This window comes from Salvia miltiorrhiza, chromosome 7 (genome assembly GCF_028751815.1).
Source record: "Salvia miltiorrhiza cultivar Shanhuang (shh) chromosome 7, IMPLAD_Smil_shh, whole genome shotgun sequence".
NCBI lineage: Eukaryota > Viridiplantae > Streptophyta > Magnoliopsida > Lamiales > Lamiaceae > Salvia > Salvia miltiorrhiza.
Genome location: NC_080393.1, coordinates 51,207,692 through 51,222,521, shown reverse-complemented (window position 1 = coordinate 51,222,521; position 14,830 = coordinate 51,207,692). Strand labels below are relative to the sequence as shown.

Below are 14,830 nucleotides of genomic sequence, written 5' to 3'. Positions count from 1 at the left end.
ATGTCAATTACAGACATTGTCATTTATATAACCGAATAGTGTCATTTGTATGATTTGAGTTAGAATGCGAGGTTGGATCAGGATGCGGATTAGGTTATGAATACAAATCAATTCTGATGTATGGTACACTCGGGCGTACCCAAAACCGCCTCATTATCTTTTTACATGTGTGTTGCACCTTTCTCCTTTTTCTTTTATTGACTTTTTAAAACCGGTAAATATCAATATGTAGCAATTAATTAGCATAGTACCTCTGCTACATATCTACATATAATTAAAGTGTAATCATTTCACAAATGTCATTTTCTAATGGTTTCAATTTCTGCCTAAACTTACCTTACTAATTTAGCGTCAGAATTATCTTAAATATGCGTTTATAAGTATCATATCATTTTATTTTATTTATTGTTTTGTATTTGGGAGATTCTATTCATAGCCAATTTTTTATTTTTCATAGCCTCCTATTTAATAAATAATAAAAAAATATATATAAATGTACTATTTTATCCACTACAAAAAAAATATATCGGACACCGACGGAAAATAATCCGTTGGTAATCACCGACGGAACAACGGCGGAATTCCGACGAAGATGTTTTCAAAATTTACCGACGGAATTATTAGCGACGGAAAATAATCCGTCGTTAAATATTATTCATTATTTTTAATTATTTTTTTAAATTTACCGACGGAATATCGACTGAATTATTAACGACGGAAAATAATCCGTCGTTAAATATTATTCATTATTTTTAATTATTTTTTTTAAATTTTTAGTCGTTGAATATTATTTATTTTTTAATTATTTTTTAATTTTTTATTTTTTAATTAATAATCCGTCGGTAATTCCGTCGGTAAATATTACTCCCTCCGTCCATGAATCATCTTCTTGTTTGGGGTTCGGCACGAGTTTTAAGAAAGCTGAAAAAGGTGGTGTAAATGTGTTGTAAAATACTAAAAGGGTAGTGATAATGTATTGTGATTACTTTTAGTAATCTTTCACTAACTATTTAACATTATTTTATTAGATGAATTAAATGAAAGCATTTAAATGAGAAAATACTAAGCAAAAGTGCCGATTCAATTATGAAAATGTAAGCACATATTCCATTTTGAAAATTCTTTAAGCATTTAAGGACAGATTCTTGAAAATTTAAGAACCGATTCTTGAAATGAAAGCATTTAATGATAAACACCTAATCTCCCAGTTCAATTGAAATTTATTTTTGCACTATTTTTTCATGAAATGATAAACATTAAATAAAATGAAAATTTAAATACAGATTCTTGAAATTGATTTATGCACTATTTTTTCATTGAAATGATAAACATTAAATAAAATGAAAATTTAAATACATAGTCTTGAAATTGATTTATGCACTATTTTTTCATTGAAATGATAAACACTAATCTGTCAATTCAACAAAAATGGCGCCATTACATCCCAAAACACCTCTCAAACATTTGGAGGGAAATTCCAATGCCACCTACCTACTAAATCAGCCAATAAATACATGGGAGAGGTGGTTGAGCTCATTTAATTTCTCCAACTACACCAAATGGCAGAAAATCAGGAAAGCACTAAACTATCAAATGAAAAAAGGAACCAGATTGCACAGTGGTTGTTGCAACGTAGTTCGAACGGCAAATGCAACTACGGGGCGAAGAATGAGGCCGCCAACATCTTCAAAACAAGTGAAAGGACCGTTTACACAATCTGGAAAGAAGCAGCCGCGCAGCAAGCCGTAGGTATACCTATAGCATTAAAGAACATGAAAAAATGATCAACTCACAAAGACAAGTGGAAACTCGATGCAGAAAAGGTAAAAAATCTAAGTGTTCTACAAAGATCATCAATTAGAGTGATGGCATGTTCATTAAGTGTTAGTAAGTCACTTCTTCACAATTGGGTGAAAAGCAAGGAACTTAGACCACATACCAATTCCATCAAGCCGTTCTTAACTCCTCAAAACAAAAAAAAAACAAGGCTGCAATGGAGCCTATCACAGCTTAGTGATGTGAGTGAGATGGGAATGAGGAAATTCCAAACGATGTTCAACACTATACACATAGACGAGAAGTGGTTTTACCTAACCAAAACTAAGGATAGGTATTACCTTTTGCCGGATGAGAAGGAACCTTATAGAACTTGCAAAAGTAAGAGATTTATTAACAAAATCATGTTTCTATCTGCAATTGCACGCCCAATCATAGATGAACAGGGGAATGTGCTTTTTGATGGAAAATTGGGCATCTTTCCATTCACAAATGTAGAGGAAGCAAAAAGAAACTCAAAGAATAGAGCAAAAGGCACTATGGAGGTTAAACCAATACCAAACATCACAAAGAACATCATGAGGGACTGCATGATCGCTAAGGTATGAATTTACTACGTTATGCTATCAGAATTTAGTGTTTAGAATTCATCATTTAGCTTTTTTAATATCCTCGACAGATGTTACCTGTTTTTAAGGCCAAGTGGCCTGCATTTTCAAGCAAACACATATTCATACAACAAGACAATGCGAAGCCACACATCAAGCCTGATGACCTGGAGTTTCTAGCAGTTGCAAGATCAGATGGTTTCAATTTCCAACTAGTCTGCCAACCTGCGAACTCTCCGGACACCAATGTCAATGATCTTGGCTTCTTTAGAGCAATACAAACATTGAAGGATCAGAAACCAGCCAAGGATGTGGTTGAATTACTCAAAAATGTGCATGAAGCATACTTAGAGTATCCACCACAGAAAATCAACCATGTCTTCCTCACTCTACAGGGATGTTACCATGAGATACTCAAAGCTAAAGGGGATAACAACTACACAATCCCTCATATGAACAAAGAAAGATTGGAAAGAGCAGGCATTCTACCAGAAACTCTACAAGTTGAAGAACTCCTAGTGCAGGAGTGTGTGGAGTACCTACAGGGTCTACAAGATTATGGCAGCAATGAGGAGGCAGCACAACAAACCATGGAGGAAGAAGAGATGCAACAAATCATGGAGGGGTTCATGCATGTGCAAATCAATTAGAGCAGTGTAGGGGTTCATTTTGTATGTTTAACTCCTAAGAAACCTCCAAACTAAGTCAGAAACTTAGTGGTGGCTTTCTTAGAAGGTAAACAATTTCCCTCAGATTAAACATCATCATTGGGACTGTCTAAGACCAAGTTATAGTATCTGTAATCATCAATTTAAATCTGAAATGCAGGCATCACCGGAGCACATATACATGAAGCATATACAGAGCACCATAGCACCAGTAATCATCAATTTAAGTCTGAAATGATAGGCATCACCGGAGCACATATACAGGCAGCATGTTCAGAGCACATATTCAGGTAAGAACAACAAACAACAAACACCATAGGCATCACCAGCCACCCAAAAACACCATAGGCATCACCAGCCAACCAACAGACCCCATAGGCATCACCAGCCACCAACAAAACAAAAGAGACGATAGAATGATAAAGATGTCACCTTAATCAAGCAGATCTAGCAAACAAGGAAAAAAGATTTCTAGGGTTTGAGTGCGGCGACGACGCGCACAGGGTTCTGAAGGCGGCGGCGGTGAGTGGGGTAGCGGCTGTACTTCAGAGACGAGGCCACCGACAGCAAGCCATGCTTGGTACTCAGTATCATCGCCGATGGACTCCGAAATACCAACGTATTTCGTGTATTTCTCGGCTTCAAACTGAGCAAAATTGTAAAAGATGGCTTCTTCGACAGATCCGGGTGCCGGCGCCGTTAAAGGTGGAGTAGGGGTCGGCGGCGACCACAGGTCAACAGATCCAGGTGTCGGAGTCGAATCTACAAAAGATTCAGTCTCCGGCACCATGGATTCTGTCTCCACCACGAATGAATCAGTCTCCGGCACGAATGAATCGGTCTCCGGCACGACCTCGTCAAAAGAAGCAACATACTTCTCGACGACTTCTTCCATGGAGGGGTGCACGAAAAAAGACTCGATTTCCTCCGATTGAACAACCCACTCCCTTGAATAGGTGGGAGGAGACGTCGGAAGAGAAGCCATTGAACGGTGGGAGGAAGAAGAAGATCGGAGAAGTAGGGAGTAGAGGGAATCGGCGCCGCTCAAGAAATTAGGGTTTCAACCAATCAATTATGAATTCCCATTTTAGGGAATAAAATAGGTAGGCAACCCTAGGATAAGTGGGCCGAAAAAGGCAACTAAATTTATTTAGGCTGTTAGCCCAATTTAATTAGATGTTGTTAATTGGTGAGATTAATTAATAATGTGAAGGTAATATGGTGGGCCCAAGTGGTAAAAGGTGGTAATTTAAAAAGTAAGGGAGGGTATGTATGTCCAAAAAGCAGAGTAGGAAGTTAATTGGTGGACAAAATTTTAGAGGCAAACAAGAAGTTGATTCGTGGACGGAGGGAGTATTAATTTTTTTTTGTTATTTTTATTTTTTTTAAATATTTTTATTATTTTTTAATTAATATTCTAATTTATTCTTATTTTTAAATTATTGAGAATATTTTAAATTTATTGTTATTTTCAATAATAATATATATATTTTTAACTAACTATAATATTAATATTTTTTATTATTTTAAATTTGATCGTATATTTACCTTCATTCTTTCGTCGGCACCACAAGTCTTTAGATATGACTTCAGCATATTCTAAGGTTATGAATAAATGATATTGTATATTGAGATAGAGTTTAAATGAATTAATAGGTGATAGTTATATCAATAATACACATGTTCTGTACTGGTGACCACTCGAAAAGAACTTCAAGGTGAAGCGTGCTTGAATTAGAGCACAACTAAGATGGGTGACCCACTGGAAAGTTCGTCTTAACGTATGCAATTAAGTTCAAAATACATTAGAAATACCAAAATACTTGTGGAGAATAAAGCTAGACTGATATTAAAAAAAATTATTATTATTTTTCGTAAAAAAAAATAGCGACGAAAATGAATTCCGTCGCTAATACCGACGGTCATTTCCGTCGCTGATTTCAAACGACGCCGGTGTCGTCATGTGCTTACCTACGGACGGTCCGTCGGTATTTCCGCCGGTAATTAGCGACGGATGCGAAATTCTGTCGGTAATTTTTTTACCGACCACTTTTACAGCGACACACGGCGGCCGTCGTTGATCCGTCAGTGATCAAAATTAGCGATCCTATAACCCCAAATCGAAAGTAATAGATTTATACATAGCCTCCAAAAGTATAAACAAAGAAGAAGAAGCACAATATCATTAACTTCGGTTTTGCATGTAGTAGTCCTAAGAGTGTCGTTGCACAGCAGAGGCTGCGAGCTGCGAGAGTAAAAACGAGGAAACATATTTATATAATGGAATATGTGTGTGTTTCAGGCCAACCTTAATCTTTTAATGTTTTTAAATTTATGTGACAATTTTTATTGGTGATTTTGTGAAGTAATGAGGCCCTTTAACATAGATTTTGCAGCGAAGAAGGCGTGATCGGAAAAATTACACCCTAGGAGGTATTGTCGAGTATACCGATGGTGAAAAACGCGAAGCTATAGGCTCCAACTATATCATCGGGGAATTCAAAGGCGCTTGGGTTACAGAGAAATGGGGTTTTGTTGGAGTAACCTAGCCTAGTATTTACTTCTCCATTTCATTATGTCTTGTTTATAAATTCATACATTATTAATTAAATTGAAATTTGTGTAGACAGAGAGAGAGAGAGCAGCTTTTGAATGATGTGATGAAATGTGGAGAAGTAGAGAAATAAGGAGTTCGAAGATGGTGAGGGAGATGACTAGTGTGATGATTTTGGTGAAATGAGGGATAATGATGGATTGAAATGAGGGAGATGACTAGCTTTCAAATTCATGGTTTGAATAAGAGATTTCCATCTGTTGAAGAAGGGGCAGAGGCTGTTGAAGAAAGGGGGTTACGTCGAAAAAGAAAATTGAATTGGGGGCTAAAGGGTAAAATAGTTACTATATAAATAATTTTAATATTTTCTGAAATAAAAGGCTACAAAGAGTAAATCTGAGGTTATAAATAGAATTACCCTTTGTATTTATGTTTGGGTTTCATATACAAACACTAATTTTAAAGCAATTAGAAGTTATATTTTGGGCCTAATTATTTTTATGGATAATGGGCCGCTGCCAATTTGGGCTTTCTAAACACTCCGACCCATTTCTCTACGCACACCAGCCCTCACTCAGCAGTCAGCAAGTCTCTCGCTCTCTCTCTTTCTTTTTATAAGTTACACTTAGTATTCATATTTTTTATTTTTGGATGTTCCATATTTTTGTATCTATTTTTATTTTTAGTAATAGTAGGTGGGATCTTTACTCAACTTTAATTATTTTAACATTCACATAAAAAATAAAACTTTTATTCCACTCACAATACAATTAACCACTTTATTAAAAACCGTGTCACTCTTAATTAGAAACCGACGGTTCGATCCGATGATTAACTGTCGATTTCGTGATTCAATTTTTTAGCCCTTAATTGGACCGTGTCCAGGGGCAATTACAATTTTGACATTTGGTCAACGGTTCGGGGCTCAGGCTATTGAGCACGGGCCGATTCACCTGATTCCGATTAGCCCCGATTTCTTTTCGGACTTAATCAATGAATTGGGCCATTCTAAAAGGTCCAATCAATAATAGGACAACCAGTAGTCCAACTTTATGGTCTTCTAAACTAACTACTCCATTAAGCCCAGTCTATTTCTTGAGACATTCTATCTTTAACTTGAATCAAGTTCGAACAATTTAAATACCAAAATTTCACAAAGTCAGTGGCCCCAAAATCAAAACGAAATCAGTAACCAACATAGTTAAAGCCATCGATTATACCGTTTTATCCACGCGATTAAATGGCCCAAAACTACAATAAATTAAAATGTTTTCAAGCACAAAGAGGTTACATAATAATTTGTGTGTTTTTTTGTTTATTTATTTATTTTTATTTTTTTCCCACAAAGACAACTTTGTTCAAGAATCCACCTTCCATAGGGCATGGTCAATTAATCACAAAAAAAAAGAAAAAAAATTATGTAACAACCTCAAAGTCTATATCAACTTTGAAGTTTCACCATCACTGGATGAGATCTTCTATCCCACGACTTGTTGTGTGACATTGCGTCACATTCTTAATTTCTCTATTTTATAACTATTAGTTATAAAAATAAAAAATATTATTACATAATAAACTCTAATTAATATTTATCACTAAAAATTAAAATTTAAAAAAAATTATACTCCTAACTTTAATAATATGTTATTAATTCAAATAAATATAGACTCTAATTATAAAATTATATTAAAATATAATAAATTAAAATTAAAGAAACAAAATAAAAATAATAATTAAAAGTGCGACAGGATGACACAAAATATATTGTGGGACCGAGGATGTAATCTAATCTTAATTCTTAAATATGAGGAGCAAAATGATATGCTCAATTTGGAATCCTAGTGATGAACTTTGAGTGGTGTAGGCAAGGCAAATGGCATTGTCTCAATCTTGAAATCAATCAATAACAATTGAACTAAGTCTTCAATATGTATCTTCTCTATAAGCTTCATCACAATCTTCTCCATCCATGCCGAATTTGTTACACTTTGAAACATGTGATTTTTAGAGAAAGGCTTTTGAATTGCAAATCGACTGGGACACCGTCGTTTCATATTATATCTGGATGTTCATCCAAAATAAATGCCCTTGTTCTAATACCATCCCTATTAGTGACCAGCCCAACCATTCAACTTTTTCAATATTTAATTAATCTATCTTTTTTTCACATCACTAATATTCTATCCAATCCAATCAAATCAACATTTTATGGTTTATAAGTGACCACAATATTTTATATAATTATTTTTCTATTAATTTTAATTATAATATTTTTAATTATGTTAAACAAAATTGCATGTGACTCTACAAAAAGTAATGAATGTTATTGAAGGAGATTAAATAAAAACTGAAATTACATGAATTAAAATTACATAGGAAAAGGGAGATGAACAATTTGAAAGTGAAATTGATGCCATATGAAGATAAAATGAGAGAATTGTATCTTGTGTTTAACTATGACAATATTGGTGTGTATTTATAGCCGCTAATTAAAGGATGACATGTGGCATTATCATATTTTAAAATCTAAGATACTAATAAAATTATGACATGTGACATTATCTATAAATTTAATTTATCATACAAATTTAATCCAAAAAAAAAAAACTAATATAACAAAAGAAATAAAAGATAAAAAGTACTACATTCTTCCCACTAAAAGTGACCTGTATTCCATTTTGGGGTCGTCTCACTATAAGTGACTTGTTTTCATAAATTAAAAATTTAACATTTAAAAAAGTGTAGACCCTACCACTTTTAACCAATTTACACAGTTTTCTTAATTTCTGTGTCGAAATTTTTTGAACCATTTATAATGGGACGAATGTAATATCATATTTATTTCAAAACACAAGATTCTTTATAAAGTCGAGGTCCTAGCTATATGTATTATATAGATCATTGAGATTCTGGATACTACCTTCTAGGTGGGATATGTAATACAATGTAATTATATCATTTATTAATTTGATAATATATTAAATTACCATAATTTCATCATGTTCATGTATATAGTAAATTATTAAAAAAGTCATACGCTAGACAATGTTAAATTGAGATCAATTGCAAATTTGCAATGCAGGGCGGTTTGCGATTTTAGTGCAAATTTGCTGTTTTGTAATGTTGCGCTTTAAACGCTAATACACAAGCACGATTTCTGGTCATGACTCGCGCTGGCTCGCTCTACTTGAAAACAATTTCAATATGATCCACTGCATGCTTTATTATTTTAATTTTACTCTAATGCAAATCTACCTCCAAAAGCAAGTAAGCAAAATCACTAGAAGTATTATTATGGGCGCTGCAGGTAGAAGAAAATGATGGGAAATCAATCATAGCAATTCTTGGACAAAGATATAAAAGTTTGCTCGTCCCACTTAGAGCTATGCAGTCAACGGTCATCTTCACTTCTCAGAAGAGGGCACATGTGATGGAATCAGTAATTGTAAATCTCTCACTTTTATCTATCATTTTCACCACAGAGAAAAATATAAGGCGAAAAATAAACATAGAGAGTGAGAAAATTGCAGGTTGTATTGATAATGGCGGATGCTATGATTTCAGCTGTGGTGGAGAGAGTTGCAGCTATCATTGAAGATCAGATTTGGTATGAATGGAATTTGGTGAGAGGTGTGGAGAAGGAGCTTCAGTATCTTTCCAACAAGCTCGAGATGATCAGATGTGGGTTGGATGATGCAGAAAAGAGAGGAGTGAAGAAACAAAGCGTCAAAATCTGGTTGAGGAAGCTCGAAGATAATGGATGACATTGTGGATGAATGGAACTATACTCTTCTCAAACATAAGATAGACGAAGATGCTCCTAAGCAAAAGGTATGCTGCTCCGTCATCTCATCTCCATGTTTATGTTTCAACAAAGTTGTTGTTCGTCGTGATACTGCCAAGGAAATACAGAATGTGAAAGCTACTCTCGATCTGATTTTAGAGGAGAAAACAACATTTCGTTTTCTCGAGAAGAATAAGAATAGCCACATTCTGTGTATAGCTGGGATGGGGGAATTGGGAAGACAACTCTTGTTCAGCTTGTTTACAACGACACTCAAATAAAGGATTGCTTCGAATCAAAAATTTGGGTATGTGTTTCTCATCCCTTTGATGTGGGTGGAGTTGCTAGAGGAATTGTTGAAAGTGTGACAAAAGAGATTATTCCTGGAGATACCAGCCAATTGGAGTTGGTGCTAGAAAAGTTGAAAGATTGTATTACAGGAAAGAAGTTTCTTCTTGTCCTTGATGATGTTAGGACAGGAGATAACAGCAAATGGGAAGCCCTGAAAACCAGACTGCAAAAGGGTGCATCGGGATGCAAAATTTGGGTGACAACGAGGAATGAACAGGTCGCGAAGGATGTGATGGATACCGTAGATGAAGACATTTACCACCCAAAATAGCTGAGTGATGAAGAGTGTTGGTCACTAATGCGTCCCATATCCCTTCGAGGAAGGAATGAGGAGGAATGTAGAAAGTTTGAGGATGTTGGGAAGAAAATAGCTAGCAAGTGCAAGGGATTGCCTCTTGCTGCTAATGTTCTGAGAAGTCTTTTGAAAAACAAGAATAGTTTGGAAGAGTGGGAGAATATATGGGAGACTGAAATATGGAAATTGGAGAAGGCGGAAGTAGAGCTTTTTCCTCATTTGCTTTTAAGTTACAATGAATTGTCCCCAGTTCTTAAGCATTGTTTTTCATATTGTGCCGTCTATCCTAAAGATTACCGAATCAATGTTGAGAGGCTGATACAAGCATGGATGGCATTAGGGTATTTGGGCTCTGTTACGAAAGATGGTGGAGCGGAACTTAAAGGGGAACGTAAAGGGAGATAGTACTTCAACAATTTACCAATGCGTTCTCTGTTTCAAGACTTTGTGATAAATGAATTAGGGGAGCAGATAGAATCGTGTAAAATGCATGATATAGTACATGATTTTGCTCTTTTCCTTAGGAAGAATAATGGTAGAGATGAAATGAGAAAGAAAAGTTGCCAATGTGCTTCTGAGGTCCAAGTATATCGAAAGATATATTAGGACAAGGGAACACCTCCCCTTCTTTGCGATTGCCATAAAAGTCTTAGGGTGTTCAAATCTAAGTGGGGATTTAAGGATGATCCTCTGCCACAAGGCATGGAAAAGTTGATTCACTTTAGATGGTTGGATTTAAGTGGTAATAAATTGTCGGAGGATGGCTTCAAAATCATTTGTAGGCTTTACTTCTTGCAAACTCTCTTGTTAGGAGGCTGCTCTCTAGAAGAGATTTCGGGAGAAATTGAAAATTTGGTTAAGTTGAGACACCTTGACTTAAGTCGTAATATCAAATTGAAGGAGTTACCAGAGAGCATGTGTAATTTGGTTGAATTGCAAAGCTTAGATATTACATGTTGTCGTAAACTCAATAGACTTCCCGAAGGCATTCATTGGCTCCAAAACCTCCAACACCTTCTTATTAAGGGCACTCCTTTGGCTCTAGGATACTGGTGGACGTCGTTTTCCACCAAATAATTCCTACAGAATTATCAAAACTAATTAGTATAATGATAAGCAGGGTCGATCCCACAAAGAGCAGATAAAATCATTCGATTCCCTAAAATCTATATTTTTGGTGATGCCACCACGCCTTAATTTTGAGAAAATTAATTATAACTAAGAAAGCAATAAATCAAATAAATTAACTCTAGAAAATAATTAATGAAAGGTAACTCGGCTCGAATAAATCCACACTAATTCAATCTCTGATCATCGATGCAAAGATTAATTAATCCTTATCAACCAACCAGTTATAGGATACCGTGAAATGCAACGGACGTACCCCAATTCCTCTGTGTCGATAAACAGCTGGAGACGCCAGACCTGCTTATTTCCCTTATTAAAATATAACCTAGCTGGAGACGCCAGACCTAGATTTAATATTCTAATAGCATTAAGATAAAGGAACCCAGTTTAGACCAATTATCATAGATACGCTAGTAATAATTAATCCACCAATTTATTCCTACTACGAACACGATAGCTTTATCACTAATCAGCCATATTCCAACAATTACGGATTGGAGGTGCTAATTGACTGTAATCCAATTTAATCTAAGTTGTTCAGGCTTAAATAAAATCGAAATTATCTTTAAACCCTAAGAATAAATCGAAATTAACAAGAACCAATTTTAAAACCAATTAGGTCTCACAGATTGATAAATTAATGTTTCATTATTCTCGCCGAATTAAAGATTTAGCTACTCATAACGAAAACTAGAACAATCAAATAAATAAATTCAAACATAAAAACAATAGAAATAAATTGAATTGAAATAAACAAAGTCACCACAATTGAATTAACAAAAGAAGTCTCATCTATCTTGCTACACAAAGGTAGCCGCAAGTCTTCAAGGCAAGAAAAAACACAAAAGCCAAGTAAATAAAATTAACCTAAGTTTTGAGTAATAAAAAAACGTGTCTCCTAAGAAACCCACTAATCCTATATATATCTAAGAGTTGGCGGCTACCAAATCAAGGGAATTGATTCCCACAAAACACAAACAACCGCATACTCTAAAATGGGCTGCCAAACATTCGAACAAAAAGTCCAAAAATTAATTAAAAAGAAGAGTTTTGGGCTAAATAAATTCTAAACAATTAATTCCAAGCCCAATCTCCAATCATCTTCAAAATCCCACGAACTTCATCAAAAACTCGACTTCTTCCGATTTCTTCCATCCACAAGATCATCTCCAAATTTCGCTCAATTCCTACATCCAAAATACCATAAATCATGTAAAAACATATAAAACCATAGCAAACACACACTAAACTAGGTAACTAAAATACACACATCAGATATCATTTGCCTCAAGGAGTAGGTGAGTTAATTTGTCTCCACAAAATGGCATTGGATTCGTTCCATGTGGAAAGTGGTTGCAATAAGTTGGGATTGTTGAAAAAATTAAACCGTCTTACTGGATCTCTATCATTGAATATCTACTTGAATCGTAGCAGTGATTTAAAGGAGTTGGTTGAGGATGCTCGAGAAGTAGAATTAAAGAACAAGATACACGTTCAAGCACTCTTTATAATATTCGAGGATTTGATAGATGAGAAGGAGCGGTCGTCATCAACACTATCATTCTGGATGGACGTAATAAAAGCTCTGGAGCCATATCAGGAGCTGAAAGAACTTACAATCGTGGGATATATGGGGTCCACACTTCCGTATTGGATCTCATCGCCCCTCAACTTTGTTAAGGATATTAAACTCATTGGTTCCAGTGAAGTGCATTCATTGCCGGCTATGGGAAGACTACCTTTCTTGGAACTTCTCATGCTGGAAAATATGTGCCAACTGAAGGTGGTGGGAATGGAGTTTTTGGGAATAGAATCTTCATCTTCTTCATCAACGTCTGATGTTGTTGTTGCATTTCCCAAACTCAGGAAACTGATACTCCCTCCGTCTCAATAAATGTGGCCACTTTCTTTTTGGCACGGAGATTAAGAAAGTGAGAGTTAAGCTTAAATCATGTGTGGCCCACTTTTTTAATGACTTTGTTAGTGAGTTAATTACAACTACCTTTTGTAACAACCTTTTCCATTTTTTTTTAAATTTCAATTAATTTTAAAGCTTAGCTTTTAAATTTAATTAAGTTAAATATGGAACTGGAGGCTCCATTTCTTGGACTGCCGTCCACCCTTCCGTCTCCGGTTCATCGCCAAAGTCCACATCCGACCAATGTGACAGTGTATCGGCGACCACAAGACCAAATAGATCCTCTGACTCAAGAGAATCGGGAGTCAGAGGCGGAGAAGAAATACTAATCGAAGCCCCTTCAATTAGGGTTTCACAGTGCACGTCGGAGGAGGAGATGACCTCCTTCATCACAGCGGACGGCGGCGGGGTCGAATCGGCGGCAGACACAGAAATAGAACCCCCTTCGATTAGGGTTTGCTCGGAGGAAGGAACCCGTGACAGGGGGAATAGAACGCCGCTAATAGAGGCGACGTACACCTGTGACTCTTGCGACTCGGAGGAGATGACCTCCTCCATCACAGCGGCCGGCAGATCTGTGGAATCGGCGACGATTGGTGGCGATAGAGGGTTGCAGACCTCATCGAATGGAGAGGGGTTTGGATCCGACATCACCTCACCGAAAAGAGGTGAGAAATCACAGGGGACCGTGTCAAATTTCCACGGCGAAGAGCCGGAAATTTGGGGAGAAAGTTTCATGGTGGAGGAGGGCAGCTGCGAGAGGGAGAAAGTGCGAGAGAGGCGGATGAGAGAGAGAGTGTGAGAGGCGAATGAGAGAGTGAGAGGCGGATGACCTAGGGTTAGGTAGGAATAATGACTTTATTAGGTAGATTAATTAACACATTCATTAGTTACTTAATCAAGCCCTAATTTTTACTACTTTAAGAAGTGGCCACTTTTAGTGGGATAAACCAAATAGGAAAGGTGGCCACATTTATTGGGACGGAGGGAGTAGTTAGCTCTTGCCACGAATGGGAAGAGTGGGTGGACATAACAACGGAAGAAGAAGAAGAAGAAAAATGTGTGGTGATGCCATGTCTCACAGAGTTGACTATCGATTGGTGTGAGGGTTTGAAGAAACTTTCGCATCGCCTCATTCATAAGGCCTCGTCTTTGCAGCTCTTGAGGATTGTGCGTTCACCAAAGCTAGGAGAAAGATATGCAGACGATGGGGAAGATTCAACATGGAGATCCATATCCCAATTTAATCCCAAACTTCAACTTCGTTTCTCCTCCCCGCCCGCGTATGAATCCGACTCTCACGAATGCAAATTCATGTGTTGTTCTACGTTTCAAATGTAGTTTTTTTCTTTCTTTTTTTTTAAAAAAATCCAAAAACAATCGTACCCTCTAAAACTCTTTTTATGGTAATGTTTGGAGTACAATTGAGAAATGTAATTCAGATTTAGAATTTGAACAGCAGAAGCTGAGAAACTTAGATGTAAATTGGATGTAGATATGTTAATTAAAGTGCAGAACCACCTATCTTCCTCACCCCAATACTCTGTAGGATATCTCTAGTACTAAGCACACCCAATACTACTCTGTATATCGGTTAATTTACTGCGTGTGTGTGTGTGTGTGTGTTTGTAGCACCTTGACCTTGTTGCAAAAGGGAAGAGTATTTTGGTATTTGGACAGGACTAAAATGCTATTCTCTTATGTCTTTTTGAGCTAGCAACTTAACTTTAAGGGTTAATGGTTGAAAA

The 14,830-nt window shown here is 36.2% G+C and overlaps 2 protein-coding genes and 1 pseudogene across 2 annotated transcripts; all 3 read left to right on the top strand.

Annotated features, from left to right (window-relative positions):
* Positions 1–2,027: 2,027 nt before the first annotated feature.
* On the top strand, positions 2,028–3,034 carry LOC130994358 (uncharacterized). The gene is made up of 2 exons (XM_057919404.1): positions 2,028–2,378; positions 2,456–3,034. Exons 1-2 carry the CDS (start codon positions 2,028–2,030, stop codon positions 3,032–3,034), a joined length of 930 nt encoding a protein of 309 aa, XP_057775387.1.
* A 6,114-nt stretch (positions 3,035–9,148) lies between these two features.
* LOC130994357 (putative disease resistance protein RGA3) lies at positions 9,149–10,449 on the top strand (annotated as a pseudogene).
* A 2,036-nt stretch (positions 10,450–12,485) lies between these two features.
* LOC130994355 (putative disease resistance protein At3g14460) lies at positions 12,486–13,058 on the top strand. Its single transcript, XM_057919403.1, has one exon. It carries the CDS (start codon positions 12,486–12,488, stop codon positions 13,056–13,058), a length of 573 nt encoding a protein of 190 aa, XP_057775386.1.
* The last annotated feature ends 1,772 nt before the right edge of the window (positions 13,059–14,830 follow it).

Excerpts from the sequence above, each read along its gene's own strand:
- LOC130994358 (XM_057919404.1), top strand. The coding sequence starts at position 2,028 with ATGGGAATGAGGAAATTCCAAACGATGTTCAACACTATACACATAGAC. Across the intron at positions 2,379-2,455 it reads GGGACTGCATGATCGCTAAG|ATGTTACCTGTTTTTAAGGC; the intron begins GTATGAATTTAC and ends TATCCTCGACAG.
- LOC130994355 (XM_057919403.1), top strand. The coding sequence starts at position 12,486 with ATGGCATTGGATTCGTTCCATGTGGAAAGTGGTTGCAATAAGTTGGGA.